This window comes from Podarcis pityusensis (genome assembly GCF_964106645.2).
Source record: "Podarcis pityusensis genome assembly, chromosome: 6".
In the NCBI taxonomy this organism is placed as follows: Eukaryota; Metazoa; Chordata; class Lepidosauria; order Squamata; family Lacertidae; genus Podarcis; species Podarcis pityusensis.
In genome coordinates this window covers 11,448,819-11,474,649 of record NC_138030.1, presented here as the reverse complement: position 1 = coordinate 11,474,649, position 25,831 = coordinate 11,448,819, and the positions used below count along the sequence as shown (strand labels likewise).

At 46.2% G+C, this 25,831-nt stretch overlaps 1 protein-coding gene across 6 annotated transcripts in view; it reads left to right on the top strand.

Moving 5' to 3' along the window:
• The first annotated feature begins 16,559 nt into the window (after window positions 1-16,559).
• The window catches only part of CDH4 (cadherin 4), a 792,566-nt gene continuing 783,294 nt past the window's right edge, over window positions 16,560-25,831 (top strand). For all 6 annotated transcript variants that reach the window (XM_081011101.1, XM_081011100.1, XM_081011099.1 and 3 more), the window contains exons 1-2: window positions 16,560-16,872; window positions 20,490-20,601. In XM_081011101.1, coding sequence (XP_080867227.1) covers window positions 16,813-16,872; window positions 20,490-20,601 — 172 coding nt within the window. In that variant the 5' untranslated portion in view covers window positions 16,560-16,812. The remainder of the gene's footprint in view (window positions 16,873-20,489; window positions 20,602-25,831) is intronic.

Here is a 25,831-nt window from a genome sequence, read left to right as displayed (position 1 = left end):
TATTTTGGGACTACACTTCCCATCATCCCAGACCACTGGTCCTGTTAGCTAGGGATCATGGGAGTTGTAGTCCCAAAACATCTGGAGGGCCGAGTTTGCCTATGCCTGATCTGGTCAGTTCAAGCTGTGCAATATTAATAGCTGTAATAGACTCAAGGTGCAATAGACTCAAGCATGTTGCTATATGGATAGCTGCATCCTGGGATGCAGGGATACCCGGCGCTCACTTGATGTTATTTGACCATTGTGCCCATGTCAGTTCAGCCAACTGGCCATGACATTAGCTCCCCCTGGTCCATAGGAAGCAGATTTGCACCAGATCATCTACCCTAGTGTTAAACTACGGTACTCTGATACTGACTCCCCAGGTATCATGTTCTACCTGATCCTGTTTAACCTAGAGATGCCAGGGATTGCACCTAAAGTCATCTGCATGGAAAGCTATGCCCCCCTCCCGGCTTATAGTCAGAAGTTTATGTGGCATCTCAGTGGCCCTACTTCCTGTTGAGAGAACCTGTTGTTCCCATACTTTTATATTGATCAGGCCCACGTTGTGTGCTTTATAGAACTTCGCAGATGCCCGCCCCTCCTTTGAGCTTATTTTCTATTTTGAGCACCTTACCTGACATCCGATAGTTCTCTTCTTGATACTCACGGTTCCATTATCCCCTTGACACGCACATATAACTCCCATTGCTGTCATTGAGAATTGCGTGTGCTCAGTGAGGGGAGAAAGTTCCTTCATTGTTTTCCACATTCCATTCATTATCTTGGCACAGTCTGTTCCATGGATTTCTCATCTTTTAGAGCCCTCTATTCTCTCGAGTGCGGTGTAATGTAACAAGTTGGCTCTCCAGAGAAACAGCCTCGCTCTTCAGACATTTAGTAAGTTGATTTAATGCACACATGTACATTCCTGTAAAAGTTGTCAGCTAGCAAGCCACGTGACTTGTTACAGAGCTCAGATGGTGTAGGATGAACCTCCCATTCCACACACACACACACACACACACCCCTTTCCCATCAAAACCCTTTGGCCAATTCAGACAATCAAAAGGGAGAGACAAGGAATGTTGGTTTCAGAAGCAAGAGGTATTCCCTCCCTCCAGTTCCTTGTTTCTAACAGAACATTTGAAAGAGGAAGTTGCAGATCTCATTCTGGTGAGAGACTTGTGAGCCCGAGGTCATTTCAAGCATCCAGATCTCAGAGATCTCTGTGTTTTTCCAACTGGACAAAGAGCAGCACGGAGGGAGGGGCAGAAAGATTTTATTGGGTTTGCCAGAAAAGTCACTAAGTCCTCCATTCTGATCCAAATGCTCCAAGTGGCTGCTATTCAATAAAAAAGTGGGTATTCCTCCACTTCATACCTACCTGAGCCGTGAGTGAGCTTTTAAACCTAGAATCCTGCAATTCTAGTCGGTCACTGTATTCACAGCATCACTCTGGTACTCAATAAACACTGGACATCAGCCAGCTCATTCAGATCCATGCGCTCCAAACAGCTCCAGTTCATTCATCATCATCATCATCATCATCATCATCATATATTATTATTTATACCCTGCCCATCTGGCTGGGTTTCCCCAGCCACTCTGGGTGGCTTCCAACTGAATATTAAAAACAATCCATGTATTGGCAATATTTTTAATTATCTCAAGACGCCGTCAAAGGCTTATTAATTAATTATTATTATATCTTTATTTATTGAATTTGTATATCGCCCTTCATCCGTAAATCTCAGGGAAGTTCATAACATAACAATATATGATTTTTTAAAATAACACACAAAAAAATAAAAACAAGAACAAAGAGCCCCCCCCAAAAAAAACCAATAACTCCACCCCACCCCTCTTCTGCAAACACATTTAAAAGGGGTAGAAGATGTTAAGCAGCCCAAAGCCCGGTTGAATCGGAATGTTTTTGCCTGGCACCTAATGGTGTATAATGAAGGCGCCAGCTGAACTTCCCTGGGGAGAGCATTCCACAAACAGGGAGTCACTGCAGAAAAGCCCCTGTTCTCATGTTGCCTCCCTCTGGTCCTCATGTGTAGGAGGAACATCCAGAAGGGCCTCTGATGATGATGATAACAGGGTCCATATCCTCCAACATTTCTCTGATAACAATAGAGACATCCTATTCAATAATGAGGATGAGGATGAGGATGATTTTATTATTTATACCCTGCCCATCTGACTGGGTTGCCCCAGCCACTCTGGGTGGCTTCCAACATATATAAAAACATAGTAAGACATTAAACATTAAAACAAAAACTTCCCTATACAGGGCTGTCTTCAGATGTCCTCTGAAGGTTGTATAGTTGCTCATCTCCTTGGCTCAGGGGTTGCATAACTCCATACCCTCCAACATTTCTGTGATGGAAATAGGGATGTCCTAAGGAAAAGGGGGACATTCCGGGATCAAATCAGAAACAGGGATGGCTTTTGTAAATCTTGGACTGTCTTTGGAAAATAGGGACACTTGGGTAGGTTCATTTGTGGAGCGGGGGTTCTTGAGATATTGTGGCCTTCTTGAGGGGCTTTCCATATATGGACATTTACCTGGGGAAATGTCTACTTCACCAACCTTCTGACCTCCAGATGTTGGTGGATCACAAGTCCCATCCTCTGTGGCCACTCCTGATTCTGCCTGGGGCTGGAAGTCCAACACATCTAGATGGAGCATGAAGCTATCATGACTATCCTTATCCCTCCAGAAAGTTGGAAGAAATACAAAGAACTTGGAAAGGAATATATGTATATATTTATCAAGTGTCTGGAGGTAGTAGCAAATGTGCTAAAACTGAAGATGGAAAAAGCTTGTTTCTTTGGCTGCGGAGGGTGGGTGGGGGAAAAACAGCTCCGGTGCTTTTGTCGCCAGATTAGAAGCCTATTTTAAATACACTGAAGAAATCTATTTCTCCTGCTCTGCCTTTTTCTTCACAGTATCTCGTGGTGTGAGACTTATTTTGACAATACCGGCAGAACTTGTCATGCTAATAGTTATTTGAGAGAGAATTCACGCTGAGCAACAGCTGTAGTCCAGCCAGAGTCAACGATTCATAGGTGTTTGCAAGAGAATACTCGCTTACACTCGGCTCACACAAATCAGCTTCAGTTTTTTTTAAGGAACGAAGAACAACACAGCGACACTGAAGCACAAATCCTTGCCCCCTGAGATCTTTAGATTTCATATGGCAGCCGCAACAGCTGCACCAAGTCCCTCGCAACTCCACATCCAAATGTTTGGGTCCCCAGGGGAAGATTACAGAAGGCCGCATTTAGGCGGTGCATTAGTAGAGATTATTGCTAAATCCTTCCACTGGGTCAGTGGTTTTCAAATTGTGTGGCAAGGGATACTCGGGTTCCTTCAGGAGCTATCATGGGCACAAATTAGAGCGGGAAGGGTCATAGCTTAGTGGTGGAGCATATTCTTTGCATGCAGAAGGTCTCAGGTTCAAACTCTACGATTCTATGATCCCATGAAATGCAAAATGATTATTATATAGTACCCTGTCAGCAATCATGCTGCAGCATTCTGGATTTAGCAAGGATGAGGAGCCTCAAGCTAAATGTGGCCCCCGAGGCCTCCCTATCTGGCTCTCAAGACTTTCCCCAAGCCATACGCCATCATTGACCTTCCTCAACTGTTTTTGTCTGGCTGGAATGTTTCCTTGAGCTATGATCATGCCTCTTGCTTGATTCTGAGCCTGCTCACCTATTCTATGTGGTACAAAAGGGGTGTCCATGGGGAAATATGGTTTTGGGCTGAAAACCTCACTCCTGGAACATAGGAACTCTTGGTTCGCCCCTTGGTTCAGCTCCTATGCTTTGAACAGCAGCCTGCAAAACATTAACATTTACAGACATTGTAGCCACCTGTGTTAGAATCTATACAGTGGTACCTCGGGTTAAGTACTTAATTCGTTCCGGAGGTCCGTTCTTAACCTGAAACTGTTCTTAACCTGAAACACCACTTTAGCCAATGGGGCCTCCTGCTGCTGCCGCGCCGCCAGAGCACAATTTCTGTTCTCATCCTGAAGCAAAGTTCTTAACCCAAGGTACTATTTCTGGGTTAATGGAGTCTGTAACCTGAAGTGTATGTAACCTGAACCATGTTCAAATATATAAAAGGGTGTCACACAGAGGAGGGAGAAAGGTTGTTTTCTGCTACTTCAGAGAAGCGGACACGGAGCAATGGATCCAAACTACAAGAAAGAAGATTCCACCTAAACATTAGGAAGAACTTCCTGACAGTAAGAGCTGTTCGACAGTGGAATTTGCTGCCAAGGAGTGTGGTGGAGTCTCCTTCTTTGGAGGTCTTTAAGCAGAGGCTTGACAACCATATGTCAGGAGTGCTCTGATGGTGTTTCCTGTTTGGCAGGGGGTTGGACTCGATGGCCCTTGTGGTCTTTTCCAACTCTATGATTCTATATGTAACCCGAGGTGCCACTGTACTGCCTCTCTGTATAAAAAGGAACTTTGGCCAGTGATTGGATTAACTGAATTTATTTTGTTCCATGTTTCCGTCATACGAGAATATGGTATGTAAACTTCTTGTTTAATTTGTATGTTATGTTACTTAGTTTGTATAAGGATTGTGTTATATCATGTTTGTTTAATTTAGAGTATGCACGGCTGACGAAGCCCGGTTGGATGAAACAAGGTATTATCCCAGAATCCTTGTCGTGCCATACCTTCAAGTTTCCATCTGATCTGATATCTACGTACAAGGAACATTAGAATCCTCAAAGCAGCGATATGTGGAACATCAAAACATAAGCATACCATATTGTGGTTATTGCCAATATGCCAATTTAGGAACCAAATTGACTTTATCTCCTGACTATCCATTGGACTTTAATTTCTCTTGATATGTTCTGTTTGCATGATGTGTTGGTCTATGGAATTACACTTTGTGAGATATTATATGTTGAATTTTGTTTGAAATAGAAGTTACATAGTTAAAAACAGCCTGTTATGTTGTGTGTGTTGTTACTTGAACAGCAGCCTGGCACAAAGCCAGTGAAATTTTTGGCTATCTTTTGATCTCCATGCTAGGAAAAACGTCAGCTGCTACATTTCTGTATGCCTGGCTGTTGTTAAAAGGCATATGACATGGTGAATATGCCCATTGAAATGTTTGCTTATTTATTACATTTTATAAACCACCTTTCTCCCCAAGGTGGCGTACGTTGTTCTCCCTTACCCATTGCATCTTCACAACAACCATGTGAGGTAGATTAGGCTGAGAGAGAGTAATTGGCCTAAGGCTGGCCAGCCTCTGAGCTTCATGGCTGAGTGGGGAGTCAAACTCTGGCCTCCCTGGTTAGAGTCCAGAACTCTAACCGTTATACCAACAGCAAAAGCCCACCCATAGTAACCCTCCTACTTTTCCCCTTGAGTGGTGACAAAATTTAATAACCTTGCCCCCACTAAATTGCTGCTTTGATCAGGAACCACACCCCTTTGTAATTTCCTGTATTTTATATTGTTGATGTGCACTACTCCCTCAAAGTCAACCTCCCCCTTTCCCACTGATACAATATTAGTATAGCAACACTGGGCTACTTTGCAGGGAAGCTCCCTTGAGCTCCTTGGACGAAAAGATGGCATATTAATCAATCAATCAATCAATCAATCAATCAATCAATAGCAGGCGTGTGTGTGTGTATAACCACAGACTTGTTAGTTTGAATGAAGCCTGTACATTTTTTTCTTCATCATATCTTTAGTTCCATAAGGGCTGGAGACTTACTTTTTCTTTAGGCGGGGTGATTTTTTTTTTTTTATAGAAGCACAGAGTCTGCCCCCTTGCTGGCTTTGGGTCTAGTGCAGCTGTACCCCATGTATTTCTGGGAACCCCGGTTATGCTTTGAAAGAACTCAAAGATTCTTCCTGAAAAAATGGGGGGGGGGGACCGCCGCATTTCACAAATAAGCACATGTTTCTTTCGTGTTTCACACTGAGCATTTATAAGACTGAGTTAACTGCAGAACAGACCAGGGGAACAAAGCTGGACGCACAAAATTCTCTGGTTTGTTTTTTTTTAATCGTGTTGCCCCCTTTATTACCGGCCCTGATTTTGTCCCTTTAACCACAGCCTTGTGCACAGAAATTCAACAGCGTGCTTTTGTCTCTGCGCCTGGAAAAGCTTTGCCTGCTAAATTGCAATGCAGAAGCCTGCTGTTAGAGGCATGTAAGCAGGTTCAGTAATAAAACTGACAACCCTGTTTTAGAGGAGGGCTGATGAGGCATGTTTTACATACATATCAGGAAAGGGCAGTAGCTTGGTGGGAGAGCATCTGTTTTACATGCAGAAGGTCCAGAGTTCAGTCATTGGCATCTCTCCAGGCAGACCATGCTCCTTGCCTGAAACCCTAGAAAGACCCTGCCAGTCCATGTCAGAAATATTGGATGGGATGCACTAGGGTCAGAGAGACCTGGGTTCAAATCCTGATCATCCATAAAAGCTCACCGGTCATTTGTTTTCAAAATGCTTCTAATATTGCATTCCAGATTGTTGTAACCCACCCTAGAACCTCAGGGTGAAGGGCAGGTAATGAACCAATTTCTTCGTTGTCATCATCTTGGGACATTCTTTGGGCTTAATCTACCCCACAGGGTTGTTGACAGGATTAAAAATGGGCATGGGGAACTTTGGATACTGCTACTGGGCATGCCAGATATCTCAGTTGGTTAGAGTGTGGTGCTCATAGCTGTCAACCGTCCCTTATTTGGTGGGAAAGTCCTTTATCCCAGCGCTGTGTCCCGCTGCTGTCCCTTATTGATGATGTCCCTTAAATTTCTCTCCCTCAAAGGAAGCAGCTCCTCTCCCTCCCTCCCTGCCGGCCAGGGAGGAAGGAGGCTCCAACTGTGTTGCTTGGCTGCGTTGCTCACCCAATAAGAAGTCTAAGAATGACTGGGGGGTGGAGCTTGCATGCCTTGTGCCTATCAAATCGGCCGCATTGCGTGGGGACTCACCTTTGCTCAGCGCTTCCCAGCGGAGAGGTGACGGTGGTTTTCCTTGCTGCATCCCCTTTGCTGGGTTGCTGCGCTGTGGGAACCACTGCTTGAGGCTTCATTTGGCTGCTGGCTGGGCTTTCTGCCTTTGGCTTGGAGGGGCTCAGATGTCGAACATACCTGTGCTCTGAAAATCCCTTATTTTGGCTGCTGATCCCTTATTTCTGAGACTGCTGGTCCCTTATTTTCAAATCTGTAAGTTGACAGCTATGGTGGTGCTCGTAACGCCAAGGTTGCAGGTTCGATCCCAGCTGCATATTCCTGCATTGTGGAATTTTTTTGGACAACAACTCCCATCCTCCCTAGCTAGCAGGACCAGTGGTCAGGGATGATGGGAACTGGAGTCCAAAAACAGCTGGAGACCCAAGATTGGAAAACCCTGGACTAGATCCTCAGGATCCCTTCCAACTCTGCAATTCTATGATTCTATGCTCCATTGCAACCACACACAGGAAGCTGCCTTAAATTGACCCAGACCATTGCTCCATCTAATTCAGTACTAGCTGCACTGACTGGCAGTCCCCCAAATTGCTGCCGCAAGTAACTCTGTCACTTGCATTTGCTCATGCTGCCGGGCCAAACCTTGACCCACTTCTTCATTTGCACCTAAGAAATCCAGCAACGCTAAGAAGGACACCCTGGGGCCTTGCCAGATCTGTGGAAGGGAAGGAGCTGATGGAAATTTACATCAGGTCTCTCTCTCTGCTCCTTTTAAATTGCAGCTCCTTCTTCTGTAAGCATTTCCAGTCAGGCCATCAGAGCAAAACCTACCAGAAACCTGTGTTAACATCGCTCTCCCCCCCCCCCCCACTTCCTTATTCAAAACATTTCAAATTCAGCAGAAACGATTGAGTCTCGCAGTCAGCAAGTGGCTTTGTTAAGGAAGCTATTCCAAGCTTGAGCTCGTGCTGTGCTTTCTCCTAGCTATGTTAGTTTTTCCCCCCTCTCATATTTCTTGTACAGAACATTACACTGTGGTGCATAAATAAGAACTAAAAAGGGCTAACCTAATCATTTCCAAGATGAAAACCTGACTTCTGTGAACACAACGGTGCTCTGCTTTGCTTTGCAGAGATAAGATGTCGCTAAATTATCTCGTGGAGCAGCGTGGAGGGCTGCTCCCAAAATTGTTTAATTGGCACCTTTAAAAAGATCTGGAATTTTACGGGATTTTTTTTTTTTTTAATGATGCAATGCCACGAACTCTTCAAAATAAGAAACTCCCCAAGACATCACACAGTCAGTGGTATAGATTACCCCTGCGGTCCTTCCCAGCCCATCTTTTACAACACACGTCATTTACAACTTCTAGGAAAGAGAATATGAAAAGAGAAGAGGAGGAAGAGAGGCGGAAGGGAGACCACAGTCAGGAACAGCAAAAGGAGGATAATCTGGAGAGGATGAATGATTGAACTTTTGCTTTGGGCATTTAGAACTGCGAGGGCTAACAATCCCATTTTTATTTTTATTTTTTTGCATGCCTTCATGCTTGCTTGAATGGGACGTGGGTGGCGCTGTGGGTTAAACCACAGAGCCTAGGACTTGCCGATCAGAAGGTCGGCGGTTCGAATCCCCGCGACAGGGTGAGCACCCATTGCTCAGTCCCTGCTCCTGCCAACCTAGCAGTTCGAAAGCACGTCAAAGTGCAAGTAGATAAATAGGTACCGCTCTGGCAGGAAGGTAAACGGCGTTTCCGTGCGCTGCTCTGGTTCGCCAGAAGCGGCTTAGTTGTGCTGGCCAGATGACACAGAAGTTGTACTCCAGCTCCCTTGGCCAATAAAGCGAGATGAGCGCCGCAACCCCAGAGTCAGTCACGACTGGACCTAATGGTCAGGGGTCCCTTTACCTTTATGCTTGCTTGGAACATGCAAAAGAGGTGGGGCTCCTTTAGCAAACTTAGGAGAAAACCAACAATCTGTTTGCAAACTCCAGTTCTGGTACAGTGGAAACTTGGTTCTCGAACTTAATCTGTTCCAGAAGTCCGTTCGACTCCTGAAACCGTTCGAAAACCAAGGCGTGGCTTCCGATTGGCAGCACTCAAGTGGAAGCTGTGTCGGACGTTCGGCTTCTGAAAAACGTTGAAAACCGGAACACTTACTTCCAAGTTTGGGGAGTTTGGGAGCCGATTTGTTCATCAACTAAGCTGTTTGAGAACCAAGGTATGCTGTATTTTTAAAAAAAGAATTCCTTAGCTAAGCATGTGCTCAGAGGCACCTTGCTCCTCAATTCCAGTGTGCTGTAGTGGTTGGAACATTAAGACCAGGGTTTAAATCCTCAGCCATGAAGCTCACTGGGTGACCTTGGCCAGTCACTCCCTCTCTATCAAGCCCACCTCGCAGGGTTACTGGGTGGATAAAATGTAATAATGCCTTTCATTGACTTAGTGCAGCAATGAATTAAATAGAAATAAATAAATTCTCTGCCACCCTTCCTGAACTACTGCTTTTGGTAGATCTCAGGGTTTTAGTAAAAAATGAAGTGCCTCTGCCCCTGTTATATATAGTATTTTCATCCGTGCAGGCTGTTCACACATTCACGCTGCAAGAAATCTACCACCAGTGAGACACTGAAAGAGCTGGCCTCTCTATGAGCCAAATCAGCGTGGGCTGCCTCAGGCTGTGGAGTTAGGAAGGGCAGATGATGTTCATTTATTTTTAAGGGTTTTCACATCCTCTTAGCTTTTTCTAAACGGTGCCTTCAGCAATATATTTGAATTAATATTTCTTCATTGTGCCCGTGGGTGTAGCACGTGTGTGTTCTGGGCAGGAAAAAAAAACCCCAATGCAGAAGGAGAAGCCTGGCACAGTTTTAGGTGAGGGGTATCTCCAGATGACTTGTATATTGACCCTTCGTTTTAATTTACTTATGCAAAAATTAGACCGTCTTTATTGCCCATTTGTTCTGATTTGTTTGTGGGGAGGTTACACGACAATGAGCATTCTTCCTGATTCACTTGTGTGGTGTGGGGGTGTTTCTACAGCTCCCCATTGATCATTCATTCACCGTAGAGTTTTCAGTGCATTTCCTCCTCACTTCCCTAACTGCAAAATGTCATTTAAAAAAGTTGACAGGAGCGAGCCATCAGTAAATCACACTGAGAAGGCTGGAGTTAACTCTTTACAGTCATACCTCAAGTTGAATGTGCTTCAGGCTGAGCGCTTTCGGGTTGTGCTCCACAGCAACCTGGAAGTAACGGAGTGCATTACTTCCGGGTTTCACCGCTCGTGCATGCGCAGATAGTCAAAATGACGTCACGCGCATGCGCAGAAGCAGCAATACATGACCTGTGCATGTGCTGTCGCATCTTACATTCCATTCAGAATGCGAACGGGGCTCTGGAATGGATCCTGTTCACATCCCGAGGTACCATTGTGCAGTGGTACCTCGGGTTAAGTACTTAATTCGTTCCGGAGGTCCATTCTTGTCCTGAAACTGTTCTTAATCTGAAGCACCACTTTAGCTAATGGGGCCTCCTGCTGCCACCGCGCCGCCGGAGCATGATTTCTGTTCTCTTCCTGAAACAAAGTTCTTAACCTGAGGTACTATTTCTGGGTTAGCAGAGTCTGTAACCTGAAGCGTCTGTAACCCAAGGTACCACTGTATTAGCAAAACAGGGTCCGCATAGGAGTGTCAGGCCTGAGCACAGTAATAGGTCTTGTTGCCCATAAAAAAGTTGCCGAGACTAAAGGCCCTCACCTCCCCACAGCCACCTGTCTCCTCCTCTCCAGAGTTTTTTTCCTAAGCAATCAGAAACTGTGCCTGCGTGTCTCTCTTTGCTCCTGCTACTTCATACCTCTCCTGGTTCTGGGAGACCAGAGGGGAAGTCAGCTTGCTGTGGCAGGAGGGGGAGACCCCAGCGACTCTTCACCAGCCTGACTCATCTCTGCCATTTGACCTTTGTCATCCCACTCTCCTGTTTCAGCTTCTGCCTGAGATTCCGGACTGGTCTCTGCCACAGACTCTCCCAGCTCACTGAGCCCTGTTACCTCTTCAGCATCCAATGCCTCCTCTTCCCAGTCATCTGCCTCTGACTACTCATTGCCATCCCACCACCATTCCTCCGGCTCTGAGCTTTCTTCCCTTGGAGGTTCCCCCACTAGCTCCTCTCACTGTTTGTTTGCGTCCAACCAATCCATGACAAAAGTGGACTTTGCTAGAGAGAGGGAGCAGTGATGGTCTGGAGGCATCCTAAATGGCCGATTGACTGAAACCACCCCTCTCCTCAAGGACCTCAGTTATACAGAGAGTGGATGGAGTGGTCTAAAGGGGCACCAAGCTTAGGTTCCAGGAACACCTGATGCTGAGAGCACCCCAGCGCTTTCACCTAGCTTCTGCCACCTCCTTTGCTATTTTAATTTTCAGAGTTGGCCATTTGTGTTGGTAAAATGTGGTTGCATGGATGGGGGCGGGGAAGATAGCAGCTAAAAAGAAAGAAAAGGGGAAAGGGGGGCAGAGGGAGAGTTTGGGGGCATAAAATAGTTTTATATCTAAAAGCAAGTACTGGGTATCTTGCTACTATATCTTTCTAATATCCAGTGCAGTGGTGAGATGAGACCTAGGGAGGATTATCTGCACAACTGCCTAGCTTTTGCTCCAGGAAGTGTTGTGGAACCCTGCAGGAATTGCTCTCATCTAACTCAACTCCAATGGGACGCGGGTGGCGCTGTGAGTTAAACCACAGAGCCTAGGACTTGCCGATCAGAAGGTCGGCGGTTTGAATCCCCACGACGGGGTGAGCTCCCATTGCTCGGTCCCTGCTCCTGCCAACCTAGCAGTTTGAAAGCACATCAAAGTGCAAGTAGATAAATAGGTACCGCTCCGGCGGAAAGGTAAACGACGTTTCCGTGCGCTGCTCTGGTTCGCCAGAAGCGGCTTAGTCATGCTGGCCACTTGACCCAGAAGCTGTACGCCGGCTCCCTCGGCCAATAAAGCGAGATGAGCACCGCAACCCCAGAGTCGGCCACGACTGGACCTAAATGGTCTTTACCTTTAACTTAACTCCAGGGTTAGGAGAACCAGGGTGGCATCTGCAAATGAATGTGGGCTTATGCAGAGACCTGGGCTCCTGCATCTTTCTCCCCTCTTTTGTTTCCGACATGCCAGCTCCAATGCACTGAGGGTGTTCAATAAAAGCAGCTGTCCTTTTTTCCTCCATGAGCCTAGTGGTAGACCTATGGACATTGAAATCATGAAAATATCATGGGTGAAAGTGTTTCTCTCATGCCTTCAATACTCATTCATAAGAACGTAAGAGTCTGATGGATTAATATTATTAGTATTATTATTCATCCCATCTCTCTACTGCTTTATAGTTTTAAGGGGGGGAAACTCAAAGTGGTTTCACGACACAATAAAATATCAGATAAAACAACTTAGAACAAAACATTATGGGAGAAAGTCAAATCTAAAGTATACATTCAAAGCAGCACAATTAACAGGAAACCAAAATATGATTATCTTAAGGATTTCAAAATGAAACATTACAAAGGAGGTCAACCACAGAAAGCGCATTTAACACAGCAAAGTTACCAACAAACAACAACAATAACAAATTATCTTAAACATTTCAAAAGAAACCATTAATAAAGGAAGTCAAATATAAAATGCACATCCAAAACAGAATAATTAACAGGAGAATAAATATTATCATCAGCAGAAAACGTATTTGCTGCTCTTCCTGCTGGTCCTGCCAATGGTGGTTCATGGAGGGCAATGGCTGTGGGAGGACCTGGGTTTGCGCGAATAGACAGCCAAGAATGGTCAGGTCAGTGGTCCAGCATCTACTCCAGCATCCTGTTTTTATAGTGGCCAGCCAGATGCCTATGAGAAACCTGCAAGCAGGACCAGAGTACAAGAGTACTCTTCCCTGTCTCTCAGGATAGCTCAGTTGGTGAGAGTCTGGTGCTGAAAACACCAAGGTTGCAGGTTTGATCCCCGTATGGGACAGCTGCAGCGCAGTCTTTAGCATATGCACTGCCGGGGTGCAAAGATCCGCCCAGCGCCCCCAAATTTAGTTTAGCCCCCAAATTAACTTTTATTATGATGTAAGAGTTAATTTTGCATGCACGGCACCGTTGAGAATGACAAGCGCCGCCGTTGAGTCAAGCGCCACCGTTGTGAATGACAAGTGCCGCTGCTGGCATGGCACGTCTTTGGTAAATGAGCGCACAAATTTGAAAGTCGTTTAGTGAAACAGTGGACATACATTTCGGCAATACCTAGGTATATATGTATTTTGTTTTCCTAGCTTGATCAAAACTATTTATTATTTCATAACAGGTAGATAGCTAGGGAGCTTCATTGGCAGGTGCCTGGTACCCCCCAGAATTCGGTGCCCTGGTGCCCCACATCCCTTGTACCCCTGGGTAAAGATGGCCCTGGACAGCTGCATAGTCCTGAATTGCAGGGGGTTGCAGCGGTTCTCAACCTGTGGGTCCCCAGATGTTGTTGGACTACAACTCACATCATCCCTGAGCTCTGGCCTTGCTAGCTAGGGGTGATGGGAGTTGTAGTTCAACAACATCTGGGGACCCACAGGTTGAGAAAGGCTGAGCTAGAGGATCTTCAGGGTCCCTTCCAACTCTATGATCTAATATATTTTAAATGGAGATGCCAGAGATTGAAGCTGTGACCCTTTGCCACTACCAATGTCCCTTCCCATGAGGCTATGTTGACTATCCAAATAATGAGATGTCACTTGCGTCCATGTTCACAGATGAATTAGCCCTAGGCTAAGGCTGTTACTATACTCCAAAGGCAGTGCCCCTTTAGGTACACTAATAACTGTCCCTGAAATATCCAGCAAGCCCAAAATTCCACGTTCTGCATGTTGCAAAGCTTCGCGACATCATCATGCGTCCATGTTGCCACGAAGATGCTGCTGAACCTGCCACATGTGTACTCTCTTCCATGTCATGCATTTAAGCTGTTGCCACTTGGGGGAAATAAAAACATTCTGTATGATGGTGCTGCCTGGGGTGTTTTGATCCATAGCTGCAGTTTCCCACAGGTGGAGTATTGTTTAAGACTACAGTGAGCTGACATGTGCCAATTGGCCCATTGTACCGGCAGGAGCTTCCACGCTCCAAATTTAACATTTCTGAGTAACGAATTAGAGATGCAACAAGCCATACCTGGGAAAGAAATAGTGCTGGTTTTTAATTTTTTTAATTGGTATAATTTTCCTCATATGTTTTGTGCCATTGGATTTTTGTCCATCTTAACTGTTGCATGAGGATCTACAGGGCCTGAGCCAAGAGGCTTGTGGGTAGGATAACCAGATGCCAAAGAGGGCAGGGCTTTTGCGCCTTTAGGGATACAGTACAAGAAGGGATTCCAAAGGTGCAACATACACGACTTTTATTAACCAAGAAGGAATTTCAGCAGGTGTAGCTTAAAGGGTAAAGGGACCCCTGACCATTAGGTCCAGTCGTGGATGACTCTGGGGTTGCGGCGCTCATCTCGCTTTATTGGCCGAGGGAGCTGGCTACATCCGGGTGATGTAGCCAGCATGACTAAGCCACTTCTGGCGAACCAGAGCAGTGCACGGAAACGCCGTTTACCTTCCCACTGGAGCGGTACCTATTTATCTACTTGCACTTTGACGTGCTTTCGAAGCTGGGACCGAGCAACAGGAGCTCACCCCGTCATGGGGATTCAAACCGCCGACCTTCTGATCGGCAAGTCCTAGGCTCTGTGGTTTAACCCACAGTGCCACCCACGTCCATAGTTGTAGCTTGTATGACTTTTAATAGTTGTGCAGAAGAAGAAATGTCAGCAGCTGTGGCTTGTCATATAAGCTTCACCTGCTGAAAATAATACCCCTCTGCCAAACAACTATTAAAGGTACAGGAGTCCCCCTTTCCATGTAGCTACCCTGAGTTGGGGGGGGGGTACAGGGTGGGCAGGGAAGCTAGATTTGCTGTATTAAAGTCTAAAACAGGCTTCCTCAACCTTGACCCTCTGGATGTTTGAAACTACAATTCCCACCATCCCTGACCACTGGTCCTGCTAGCTAGGGATCATGGGAGTTGTAGGTCAAAAACATTTGGAGGACCAAGGTTGAGTAAGCCTGGTCTAAAAGGCAAAGGGAAGTCCAAACAAAACATATACTTAAATCTATTACTCTACTAGGTTGACCATGACTAAGCCTGCAGACCATACTCAAGTCTCCAGTGAATTCAGTAGAATTCAGTAGGCATGGCTAGGCTTGCAGCCTTAAGCAGGATTCAATCCCAGGCAAGACACTTTTCTTTTCATTCTTACAAGAGGTAAAAAGAAGAACTTGAAGGGATATTACCTCTCAGTAAACTTGTTTTGTGTTGGAGTACAATCCTATAATCATTTAGCCAATAAAATATCTAGCCTAGTTTATTTTATTTAGAAGAATATTTTAAAAACCACCAACTCAAAAAATATAAGTTATTGTTGTGTACAATAAAATCATTAAAACCTACTAATATCTATAAGATCATAAAAGCATTTATTTTGCTTTTCTGGCGCCCTAAAAATACCACCCCAATATATATAGAGAGAGAGAGAGAGAGAGTTAGTTCAGTTTGGGTGTAAAACTTACTTGGGAGTAAATTCCACCAAACTCCGAGAGAGGCTGTCTTCTGAGTAAACATGCATAATACATCCAGTCTATTAAATTTTCATGCAACCTGATCTTATCCATGTTTACTTCAATGGACTCCTTTTCAAGCAAGTGTGCAAAGGGTTGTATTTTTTTTTTTTAAAAAAAGGAAACCAAACCACAGCACAACCCTACAGATGTGCAATCACAATGGTCATTGGTTTGAAGGGGCACCACTTCCAAGCAGGTGTGCAAAGCATTGCAGCTTACATTTCCCGCCTGTATATGTCTACTCAGAAGCAAGTGCCATTGAATTCAACGGGCACCACTCGCGCGCACAGGATAGCAGCAGCCTCAAGGTCCCATTTGCGCACCTCCCTTTAGGAGACAAATGCAGGCCGAGCTATCGCTGGGTAAAGCAACCCAGTACTGCTTAACGGGCTCCGAGCTCGATTAATGCAGCGCACGCTTACTTCGGAGCAAGCCCTGCCTGAACTCCGCGGGCCCTACTTCCGAGTAAACCTCTTTGCAGCCGCGGGGCCCGATCGTCGGCAAAAACACAACCGTGCAAGAGCCTCGAGGAAGCCCGCCTTCGGATGATGCCCCTTGCAACCCCGCAGGCGCTTCCTCGGGAGTAAGACCCGCGGAACTTCCTTCTGCCTGCGCCAGCGGGAGAGTTGGAGCTGGGGCAAGTCCTTACTAAGTGGATCCTGGGAATCAGCACCCAACCTCTGCTGACTCCCGAGTAAGCCCGTCCCGGAGAGCGCAGGATTCCCTCCCGAGCCTTTTTGTGTGTGTGCGCGCTGGGCTGGCCAGCCGGCAAGCGCGCGCGCTCCCCTTCTGGCTGCTGCTGCTGCCGCCGCGGCTGCTCCTTTAAGGGCGCCCGCCTGCCCCTCCGCGCCGTATGGGCCGGGCTTGGAGGCGGGGACTCGCTCGAGCAGCACCGAGAGCGCTTCACCTGCAGTTCAGAGCGGCGGCGAGGAATTGAGCGCGGCAAGGCAGGCGGAGGAAGAGGAGAAGAAGCAGCGGCGGCGGCGGCTGCGAAGAGTTGGCGGCTCGGAGGCGCCGCGGGATAACCAGGCAGCGCCGGGCGGAGCAGGCAGGGCGCGCGCTGGGGGTTGCCCTGCCCGGGCGGAGCGCGGTGGAAGCGGCGGCAGGAGGCAGCAGCTAGCCGGGCAGGCGGGCGGGCGGGCGAGCCCGGCTCTGGATCCGCGGAGATGCCCCTGGGCTCGAGGATGCTACTTCTCTTGTTCTTTTGCTGCGGGGGCTCGGCCCGGGTAAGTTGCAGCAGCAGCAGCAGCAGCATCTCCCGCCTGGAGAGGGATGGGGCGCTGCCGGAGGGAGACGACGAGGAGGAGGAGGGGAGGGGGGTGGGAAGGGGACCGTGCTGGGTTCCGGGGCTTGGAAGCTAGCCTGGAAGGAGCCACGAGAGTACCGCTTTCCTTGCAATTCCTCTCTCTTTCCGCACATCATTAACTGCACGCTAGGAGATGGCTGGGATATAGCTCCGCTTATGTATGTGTGTGTTGAGGAAAGGGGGTCCCCTTATTTCTGCATGCGGCTTGAGCGCCCCCCCTTCTCCAGATGCCTTGTGCAATAGAGGTTTCTCGTGTATGTGTGGGGGGGGGGGCAGAGGAAGAGCTCCTGCAAAAGCTCCACCGTACAGCACTTACATACACACACAGCCCACCGCCACGCCGGCCAAGCGCTCTCCCTTTTCCTTTTTTTTTTTGTTTTTTTTTTTTTTTGCAGAGTATGTGCAACAATGTTAGCTTGTGTGTGTCTCCCCGCTGAGCCCCCCTCCCCTCCCCTTTCTCCCCTCTATCAATTCATAGACAACTGGCAGACGAAAATCCAGAGAAGGAGGAGGAGGAGGAAGGATTGAGCAAAGGAGGGGGGCGGCGGCGGCAGTAGTGCTGGGGAAAGCTGGATGGTCGTTTTGCTAAATGCAAAGCGACTTAACGGGCGGAAATGTGTCTCTTTGCCGTAGCCGGGCATAGAGACCTGGGCTTGTAGACAACCGCGCGGATAGAGCATCCCAAGTTGGTTTTTAGCTGGCGATGAGATCCAAACGGGAAAAAAGAAGAAAGCCAGCAACGCTGGAAGGAGCATATAATTATATCTGCATATTAGAGATGGGTTATTATTTTTTTAAAAAAAGCTTTGCTTTGTTAGGATCCTCCCAGAACTTCAGAACGCATCTTGCCCTCGTGTGCTTAACCCACGTGGCGTGGCTGAAGTCTTGGATGTTGCGGTTTATCAACAGACGCTGTAAAGAGAACTGGAGCACTCGGAGGACCCAGGCAAATCGAGACCGGCTTAAGGGTGGTTGTGTGGATGTGGGACTCTTGAGCCTCACCTCTGCCGCGTTGCTTTTTAATAGCATTTTTTAAAGAGCAGAAATTGTGCATCTTTCAACCAGACACACCCATGGCTGAGGCTAATACAGATATGTGCAGGGAGTCCTGCTATGCACCTGATAAAACTACTTATAACATAAAAATTGGGAAGTCCCCCCCTTTCCCCCAAAATAGGTATTCCCTAGAGAAACTTGCTTTAATAGCTTTTAGGGGAATAACAGACTTGTACTTGACTGCAAATGTGCATTAACGCAGCTCAGAATCTGGTTTGGCAGCTCTAACTTGCTTCCAAATATCCTGGTGTGCTGTATGTATTTTAAGGGAATATTTACCATGCGGTCTGCCACGAAGCCTTTTAAAATGAAAGGAAAGGGATGCATAATGCTGAAATACTTTTTTTGTGGGCGGGATATTAGGTGCCATGCTCCCTTCCTGCTTTTTGATTATTCCTATATTTTGTCTCTTTCTAAATTTTAAGATGATTTCAGAAGGACACCCACGGCTGCCAAATCAGCCTGATTCTCAAAACCATTTTTGAGTTAAAATTGATCAGATTGCAATTTCTCTTCCTTTCCAGGCTGATATGGAAAGCCCTCTAGAGTCTTATTATCATTAAGCACATTTCCAGTACTGGAGCTCTGACTGACAATGGACACGATCTGTTGGGAAGTTCTCCTGCATAAATCTGCCTACAGCAGTGTGCCATTCATTGCTTGGACAGGAGAGCTTCCTGGCAAATGGCACCCCAATAATGGCTCTTGTTTGGGACCTCCTTTCCCAAGACAAATTGAGGCACTTTATTTGTAAGCCTGGAGAGAGAACTTGATTGGGGGTGGGGAGAGAGAATAGTGTCCTAATTAAAAACCCATCAAGGGAAAGCCGCTTTGTAAGGCTTGGCTGTGTAACCCTACCACCGACTCTCTGCTGCAGTGGCCCCACTGCTAGGGCCATTGTAATAAGTGGGTGATTGGAAATCCAAAGCCTATTATCTACTGTCAGACTCTGAAATGCTTCTGAATTGTAGATCTTGCCAGGAGACTGGCGGAGTGCACAGCCGAGTCCCTCTCATGCACTTTCCAGAGACGGTAGCTGGCATTTCTCTCCCAAGTGTGATTTCTCGCCGATATTACATTGGCTTACTTTTTGCTTAGTAAGCTCCTCTGCAAGCCAGGAGACAGACTCTCTGTTCTCTTCGCCCCTTCTCTCCCCCTCTCATCCACATGCCGTGTGGCTTTCTTTCAGTCCACCGTTATTTAAAAAGCCACCTCAGCTGAGCCTGCTTCTTTCTGCTACATATTAAGTCCTCAAAGCGCCTAATTTTTCCAGTGATCATGGGGTTGGCCTGGCTTGCTCCCCCCCCCCCCCCCACTCTCTATAGGGTTTAGGCCACTTGGTTTTGTCATCAGCATGTACCTTTAATCTGTTTGGGAGAGTCCCTAGAAAAATCTTGCCTGGGGTAGTAGAAAAACAGGGGTGACACCCCACCACCACCACCTTCCCAACCTCATTTGTTATATAGGAATTTGTTTACAAATCACCAGCTAACAAGCCATTCAGCTTCTGTGCCTGTATGTTGGCTGGAGTCTGATTGAGCACATAGATCTGGAAAGCCAAGGCACAAGGAAAATTGATTCTCCCCTCCAAGGCTTGGGCTTGAAACTAGCCTTTTTCTACGACGATTCGCTCCAGTGTGCAGCTGGAAACAAATCTCTGTCCCTAAAGGGAGGAAGTTACATGGCATAAGCTATGGATGTAGCCTGCAGGTTAGGGTGTCTAGGTGATGCTCCTAAATTGCCTCGCTGGGGGTGGTCAGGGACAGGCAGAGGGACTGTGCGTATTTCTGTTTCTCTGGGTTACCCTGTGAACCTTTCAGGATTTTGCTTTGCGTTCCAGCTAGGGATGCTTGCATGTGTACACTCGCTTCCTCCCTCTCCCTCTGCCTGCCTGCCAGGTGGTGATTGCTCAGCAGTTCTGCATTGATTTGTTAAGGGAGGTACAGGCTGGGTATATATGCAGACTTAACTGCATCCTGCTGTAGCTTTAACAGTAACTCTCCAGATCTCGATTGTCCAATGACTAGGGCCAAAGATGGTGATCAGATGGGTTTCTTAAACCTGGGGGGGGGGGTGTGCTTCTGGCATGCGAGTCCTCAGGCTTGCCAGCCATGGCTTGATTTGTATTGATCTGAGATGTGAGGGTGCCTGTAATCCAACGGGGAGATTTATTGCTGTGTGCATCACTCAAGCCTCCACCATTCCCAGCAACCTTGCTGAATAATATTCGCCCCCCCCCCCCCCGGTCATCTCTTCAGCAAAAGGCTACTGCTATTTTCTGACTGGTGTTTCATTTTCCCCACCCGGCTTGAAACATGTTATCAGTGTAAGACTTGATGAACGCTGTTTCTGTTGCTCAGACTTGCCTGTTTGCAGACACTTGCGCACGGGCTGAGAAACCTCCCCCCAACCCTGGAGATTCCCACTAGAAACAACAATACAATTCACAGTGTTCTGTTGCTCTTGTTTTGGACTCTGCAGGCGCCCAATGGGGATCTTACAGTCAGACCCACTTGCAAGCCAGGCTTCTCGGAAGATGATTACACAGCGCTGGTTTCCCAAAACATCATGGAAGGGCAGAAGTTACTCAAAGGTAGGAAGTATAAACTGGGAATGCAGCGGGATAGGTTAAGGAACACTTGTCCCGCTGGAGAGGAAACAGCTGACAGATGTGAAAAGCAGGGACCCCAGACTCAAATGTTTCATCAGCAAAATGAATGGTGAATTGTGGACTTGTGCATTGGTGAGACGAAGACCACATTCTTCTGTTGCATATTGTGTAGCTTGAGTGAAAGGATGTCAGAGTAGTGTGGCACACCAGCCCTTACTTCATGGTTTTGGTTTGTTTTTTAACCTCTACCTGCTGTTGGCAGACGTATCTGTACCTGTGTCATATTTTTTAAAATATTGGGGTGTGCACACCTCTGTACAGAGCATCCTTGCATTTGAGATGTGAAGATCCTTAAACCATCCTTTGCTTGCAATGCCTGATAAAGCAGACATTGTTGTTGGATTATGTGGTAAACAAGCCCACAGACATTCTGTTCTCAAATGTGGCATTCATGTTCATTACTGTCCCACTGACAACATGAAAACACAGCCAGTGAGAAAGTACCAATTAACTTTACAGTAATTGCAGGATTACAACTGGAGTGTGTGTGTGTGTGTGACGAGAAACTCTTAAAACGGCTTCATAATCCGAAGGAAAATAGCTTATTTGTGAGCATTGTTCCTTTTCCTTTTTGTCCCCTTCCCCTGCCTCTTCCTTTTAAAGTTATTACAATAATTAAACTTTCCTATTTGTGTGGCACAGGAAATGTAGCCTTTAGTTTAGTCCTGTGAGAATCTTAAAAGCCAAACTGGAACACTCCTCTGTACTTCGCTTCCTAATTGCTAATAGGCGCTGTGGATGTCACGCTGCCGCTTCTGCAGTGCCAATCTGATATGGCAGGGAGATGTTGCTGAAGGAAGAGAAGTGAGTTTTGGAGTAAGCAAGAGATGGCAAACACTTTAGCAAAGGAGGCCAACGAAGCTCAATTTGCAATGGGCTGTTTTTGTTTCCTTGAGGGTCTGTTGTAATGAGACAGCAAAATGGCACACTGAAACCCAAGAACGTTGCCCTGAATGGTTTCTTTCTGCTTCCAAACCCTTTTATTTTCTGCAAAGATTTCATTTCTCCTGTCTTTCCTGCCCAGAAAGAGGAGACTGATTATGGTTGTACAGTGTTACATGCATTGCTGTGTGTGTGTGTGTGTGTGTGTGTGTGTGTGTGTGTGGTGTGTGTGTGTGTCTTGCTCTAGAAACTGGCATGGCTGTATTGTAAGAGGGCTGTCTGGTAAGTCATGAGTCATTTTTTAAAAATCCTATCTCAGAGGAGTAATTATATTCTGAGAAATATAAATAATATCGTGAGGAAACATCCTATGTGAACCTGAGAAAACAGCTCAAAATCTTAGGTATGTGCAATTTTATTTAAGGACCTGGCTAGGGACCTGGAAGTTTCTCCAGGCTAGGATTACTGAGATGCAGTATGCTAACAAGTGCAGCTATACATTGCAAAATACTTTCCTTTTTTCTATTTCTACCACTTTAATTATTAAATGTAGCAGTTAATACTGAGTTGATTATTTTGGGGTATTGCCCCCTCCCCAAATATCCTGCCACCACTTAATTTTGACTATTTTTACATTTATATCCCACATATAGCTGTTTCCCTTTCTAAAAGGGAAATTCCCTTATTCCGAATAGGATTCCTCTCAAGAAAAGGGAAAAGTTGACAGCTGTGATTCCACATTTCCTCCAAGGGGTTTAAAGTGACACACATGGTTCCCTCTCTTCTCATTTTACAACCCCCTATGAGATTGGCTAGGCTTGGGAGATGGTGCGTTGCTGAAACCTTCTTGATCCATTGTTTCCTTGAGTAGCTAGTATCTAGCTGCTGCTGCACCCTCCCCAATTCTTTGTCTCCTGGCTACTCTTTTTCTCCTGCTTCCCGACTAGTCGGGTACCATTCCTGGGATGGGATGATGTCACGATGATGCATAGCTGCATAGCCAATCAAATCTGATGCCACTGAGGGCAAGCGAAGTTGGCTGGAGAGCAAGAGAGGGCCACACGAATGGACAACCATTTTTGCCAGAAGTGTCCCCCCAATCCACACAATTCCTGTGTGACTTGACACTGGCAGAAAGGGACGAGTCAGTGTTTTGCCGGTTATGTGGACAATAAGCAGTCTAAAGCTCAGTATGTCCTCAAGTGTTGGATTATAACCCTACTGGGAGCTCAGAAAGGAATGGAGGAAGGCCACGGGCTGTGAAAGGCTTCATTTCCTCAGGCTGGAGGTGAAGTGGGAGAGGAATATGGGCCTTCCTCCAAGAATACAGCAGATGTTGGCTGCACAATGCATCTGCTGCTGACTCCTTTAGAAAGGTATATGAGTTCTGAACTTCTTTATTGCTTGACCATAATTTGCAGCTGAGTGTGCACCTTTGCCACTTCAGTGTTATAACCCTTTTATTACACCCTGGGCTTTCAATCCGTTTTGTGCCTTTGCCTTACGTTCAGAAGTCCATTTTAATTTGTTCCCCTCTCTGAACTTGGAATTAATGAACAAAGTTTGAGCTGTTTCAGATTTAACTGACTCGATCCAAGCACTCCGTAGGTTGAATTAATGCTGGGTTTGTACGATGAGAGGCAGCAGCAGAAGGGAGCTTCTCAGTTGGCCTGGTGGCTATTCCAGTGTGGTGTAGTGGTTAAGAGCAGTAGACTCGTAATCTGGTGAACCGGGTTCGCTTCCCTGCTCCTCCACATGCAGCTGCTGGGTGACCTTGGGCCAGTCACACTTCTTTGAAGTCTCTCAGCCCCACTCACCTCAGAGTGTTTGTTGTGGGGGAGGAAGGGAGCTTTGAGACTCCTTCGGGTAGTGATAAAGCGGGATATCAAATCCAAACTCTTCTTCTTCTCTTCTTCTTCCAGTCGTCCACCACCTGCCTGCAGGTTGATCATTGACTGTCTGACAACATGAAGGTTGTGTGGGGAGGGAGTAACACATGAAGCTGTCCTATACTGACTTAGGCTATGGTTTTAACCATGTCTGCTTAAGTGTCCAATTGGATTCAGTGGGGCTTACTTCCAGGAGATAGCTCAGTTGGTAGAGCAGGAGACTTTTGATCTCAGGGTTAACGGTTCGAGCCCCACCTTGAGCAAAAGATTCCTGCATTGCAGGGAATTGGACTAGATGACCCCCTAGATGACTCCACAGTTCTATAATTCTAAAGTGAGATGGGGACTGCAGGCTTAGATGATTAGCCTCTCTAGCTCAGGAATAAGGATTTTGTAGCCCACCAGAAGTTGGTAGATTCGATCCGCCCTCAACCCTAGACAGCATAGCCATTGATGAAGGGAGTTCTAGGTCAAATATCTAGATAGCCACAGGTTCTCCATCCCTGATCTAGCCCACTCTCAGGCAGGGGTCTTATTCTGCTCTCTTTAAATGGAGACTAGTCTGGATTTGGGTCTGTCTGTATGCAAAGCACCTGCTACTCCATTGAGCTAAATCTTCCAAATCGTAAAGTATTCCTTGCTCAGTTCAGGTGAAGTGGGCCTTCTTTGCAGCAGGTAACCAGACAAGTGGCTTCAGACATGCTTTGAGTTAACATTGTATCCCTGATCCAATGGGATCATCATGGTTTGTATGCATTTGCTCCCAGGCTGCTTCTTCCCCTTGTTTTGCTATCTTTCTCTGACTGACAGTGTTTTTCCTAATGTTTATCTTGCCTCTTCATCTTTGCAGACAATGTAATTGGCCTGTTCTTTTGGAAGGGGATTTATGACAATTGGGTGTTTGATGCATTGTGTTGTGTTGTTGCTGGCTGGACAATAGAGATGGAACAGAAGGTCTGGGGAAGGCAGTTCAAAGGCAGTGCCAGCTGAGGCTGCAGAGAAGCTGCCATGTAATTATAACATCAGCTGATTGTGATCTTTAAATAAATAGAAAATTATATCACAATAAGCCATTTGAGCACTTCCTGTGAATGAGCAATTTCCATCAATGATTGTTTCTCCTGATCATGTTGAAACTCCCTTGAGTTGATGCTGGGAGTAGATTATGAGCCTTCAGAGGGTCTGTTTCCAGAGCAGTCTGCTAGTCTGCTGCCACAAAATTGACCCTCTTGGGGTATCCTAAACTTTCATGAACTTACTTCATCAGATGCTGAGGATCTTATGCATGTCTCTATGATATTACTGGGCAGGGCTTTTACTTTCATGGGCATTTCCCACTCTGAGATTTTGCCCCAGGATGCTTTAGTGGAATATGTTAAATGTATTCAAATTTCATTCAGCCAATGAAAAGTTCCAGTGATTTCTGTCTGAATTCATATCAAGAGAAGTGGTTTCTGGGGAGATTTATTTTTAAAGGGGATTTTTTTTTATTTTGGCAGAGGGCAAGCTAGCTATTTATTACAAAAAAATCTTCTTGCTGGCACCCCAAAGAAGAAACCAAAAATCATTGAAATACTTGAAACAACCAACCAAGCAAAAAAAAACAAAAAACTAGCATCTTTTTTTGAAAAACAAGCAAACATTGGAAAACATGCTTTAACTTTGTGCCTAAGCAAAAGCAAGCAGAGAGGGTATTTGTGGGCATCCTTCAGGATGTTTTTCAAACACTGTTGTGCCACTTAACTGCTCCAGCTCTCGTGTAGCCTGATTTCAGAGAAGGTGTTTTGTGACACTAGGAGCAAGCAGTTGCCAGTTGTCCTTAAGACATAGCATGGTTTTGTTAGAGAATCTTCCTCTGTTCAAAGGCAAAGTGGTCCAGTAGCCCAGTCAGGACACAGATGTGTCATGCCCTATGCCTCTTGATTTCAACAACTGGTTGAAGCATCCTATGGACATGCCACACCTTGTGGTCTCGACTGAGTTTCTTCCTTTTGGATATTTTCTAGCATTTCAAAGCTAAGCCAGAGCTTACACATGAGCCTTGATAAATGGCGAATAAGCAGATGACTATCACTTTGGATAGCAAGCTGAGGTTGTGCAGGTCACCAGGTTTGCATCCAGAGTGGAGCCATTGAGATACCAACAGAAAGTATTGTCCTGCTTGCAGGAACCCTGAGGTTTGCAGAAGCACCTAATACCTTCAAAAGCAGAAGCCAACCAGAAAAAAAAAAACCACACACAACTTTTTTGGGGGAGATGGTGATGCAGCAGAGAACTGGAAGTCCCTCTTATATTGAATAGGATATATAATGATATATCTACAATTTGATGATTCTAAGTGGCGTCACTTATATTGACTAGGAAGAATCTCAAGATCTGCA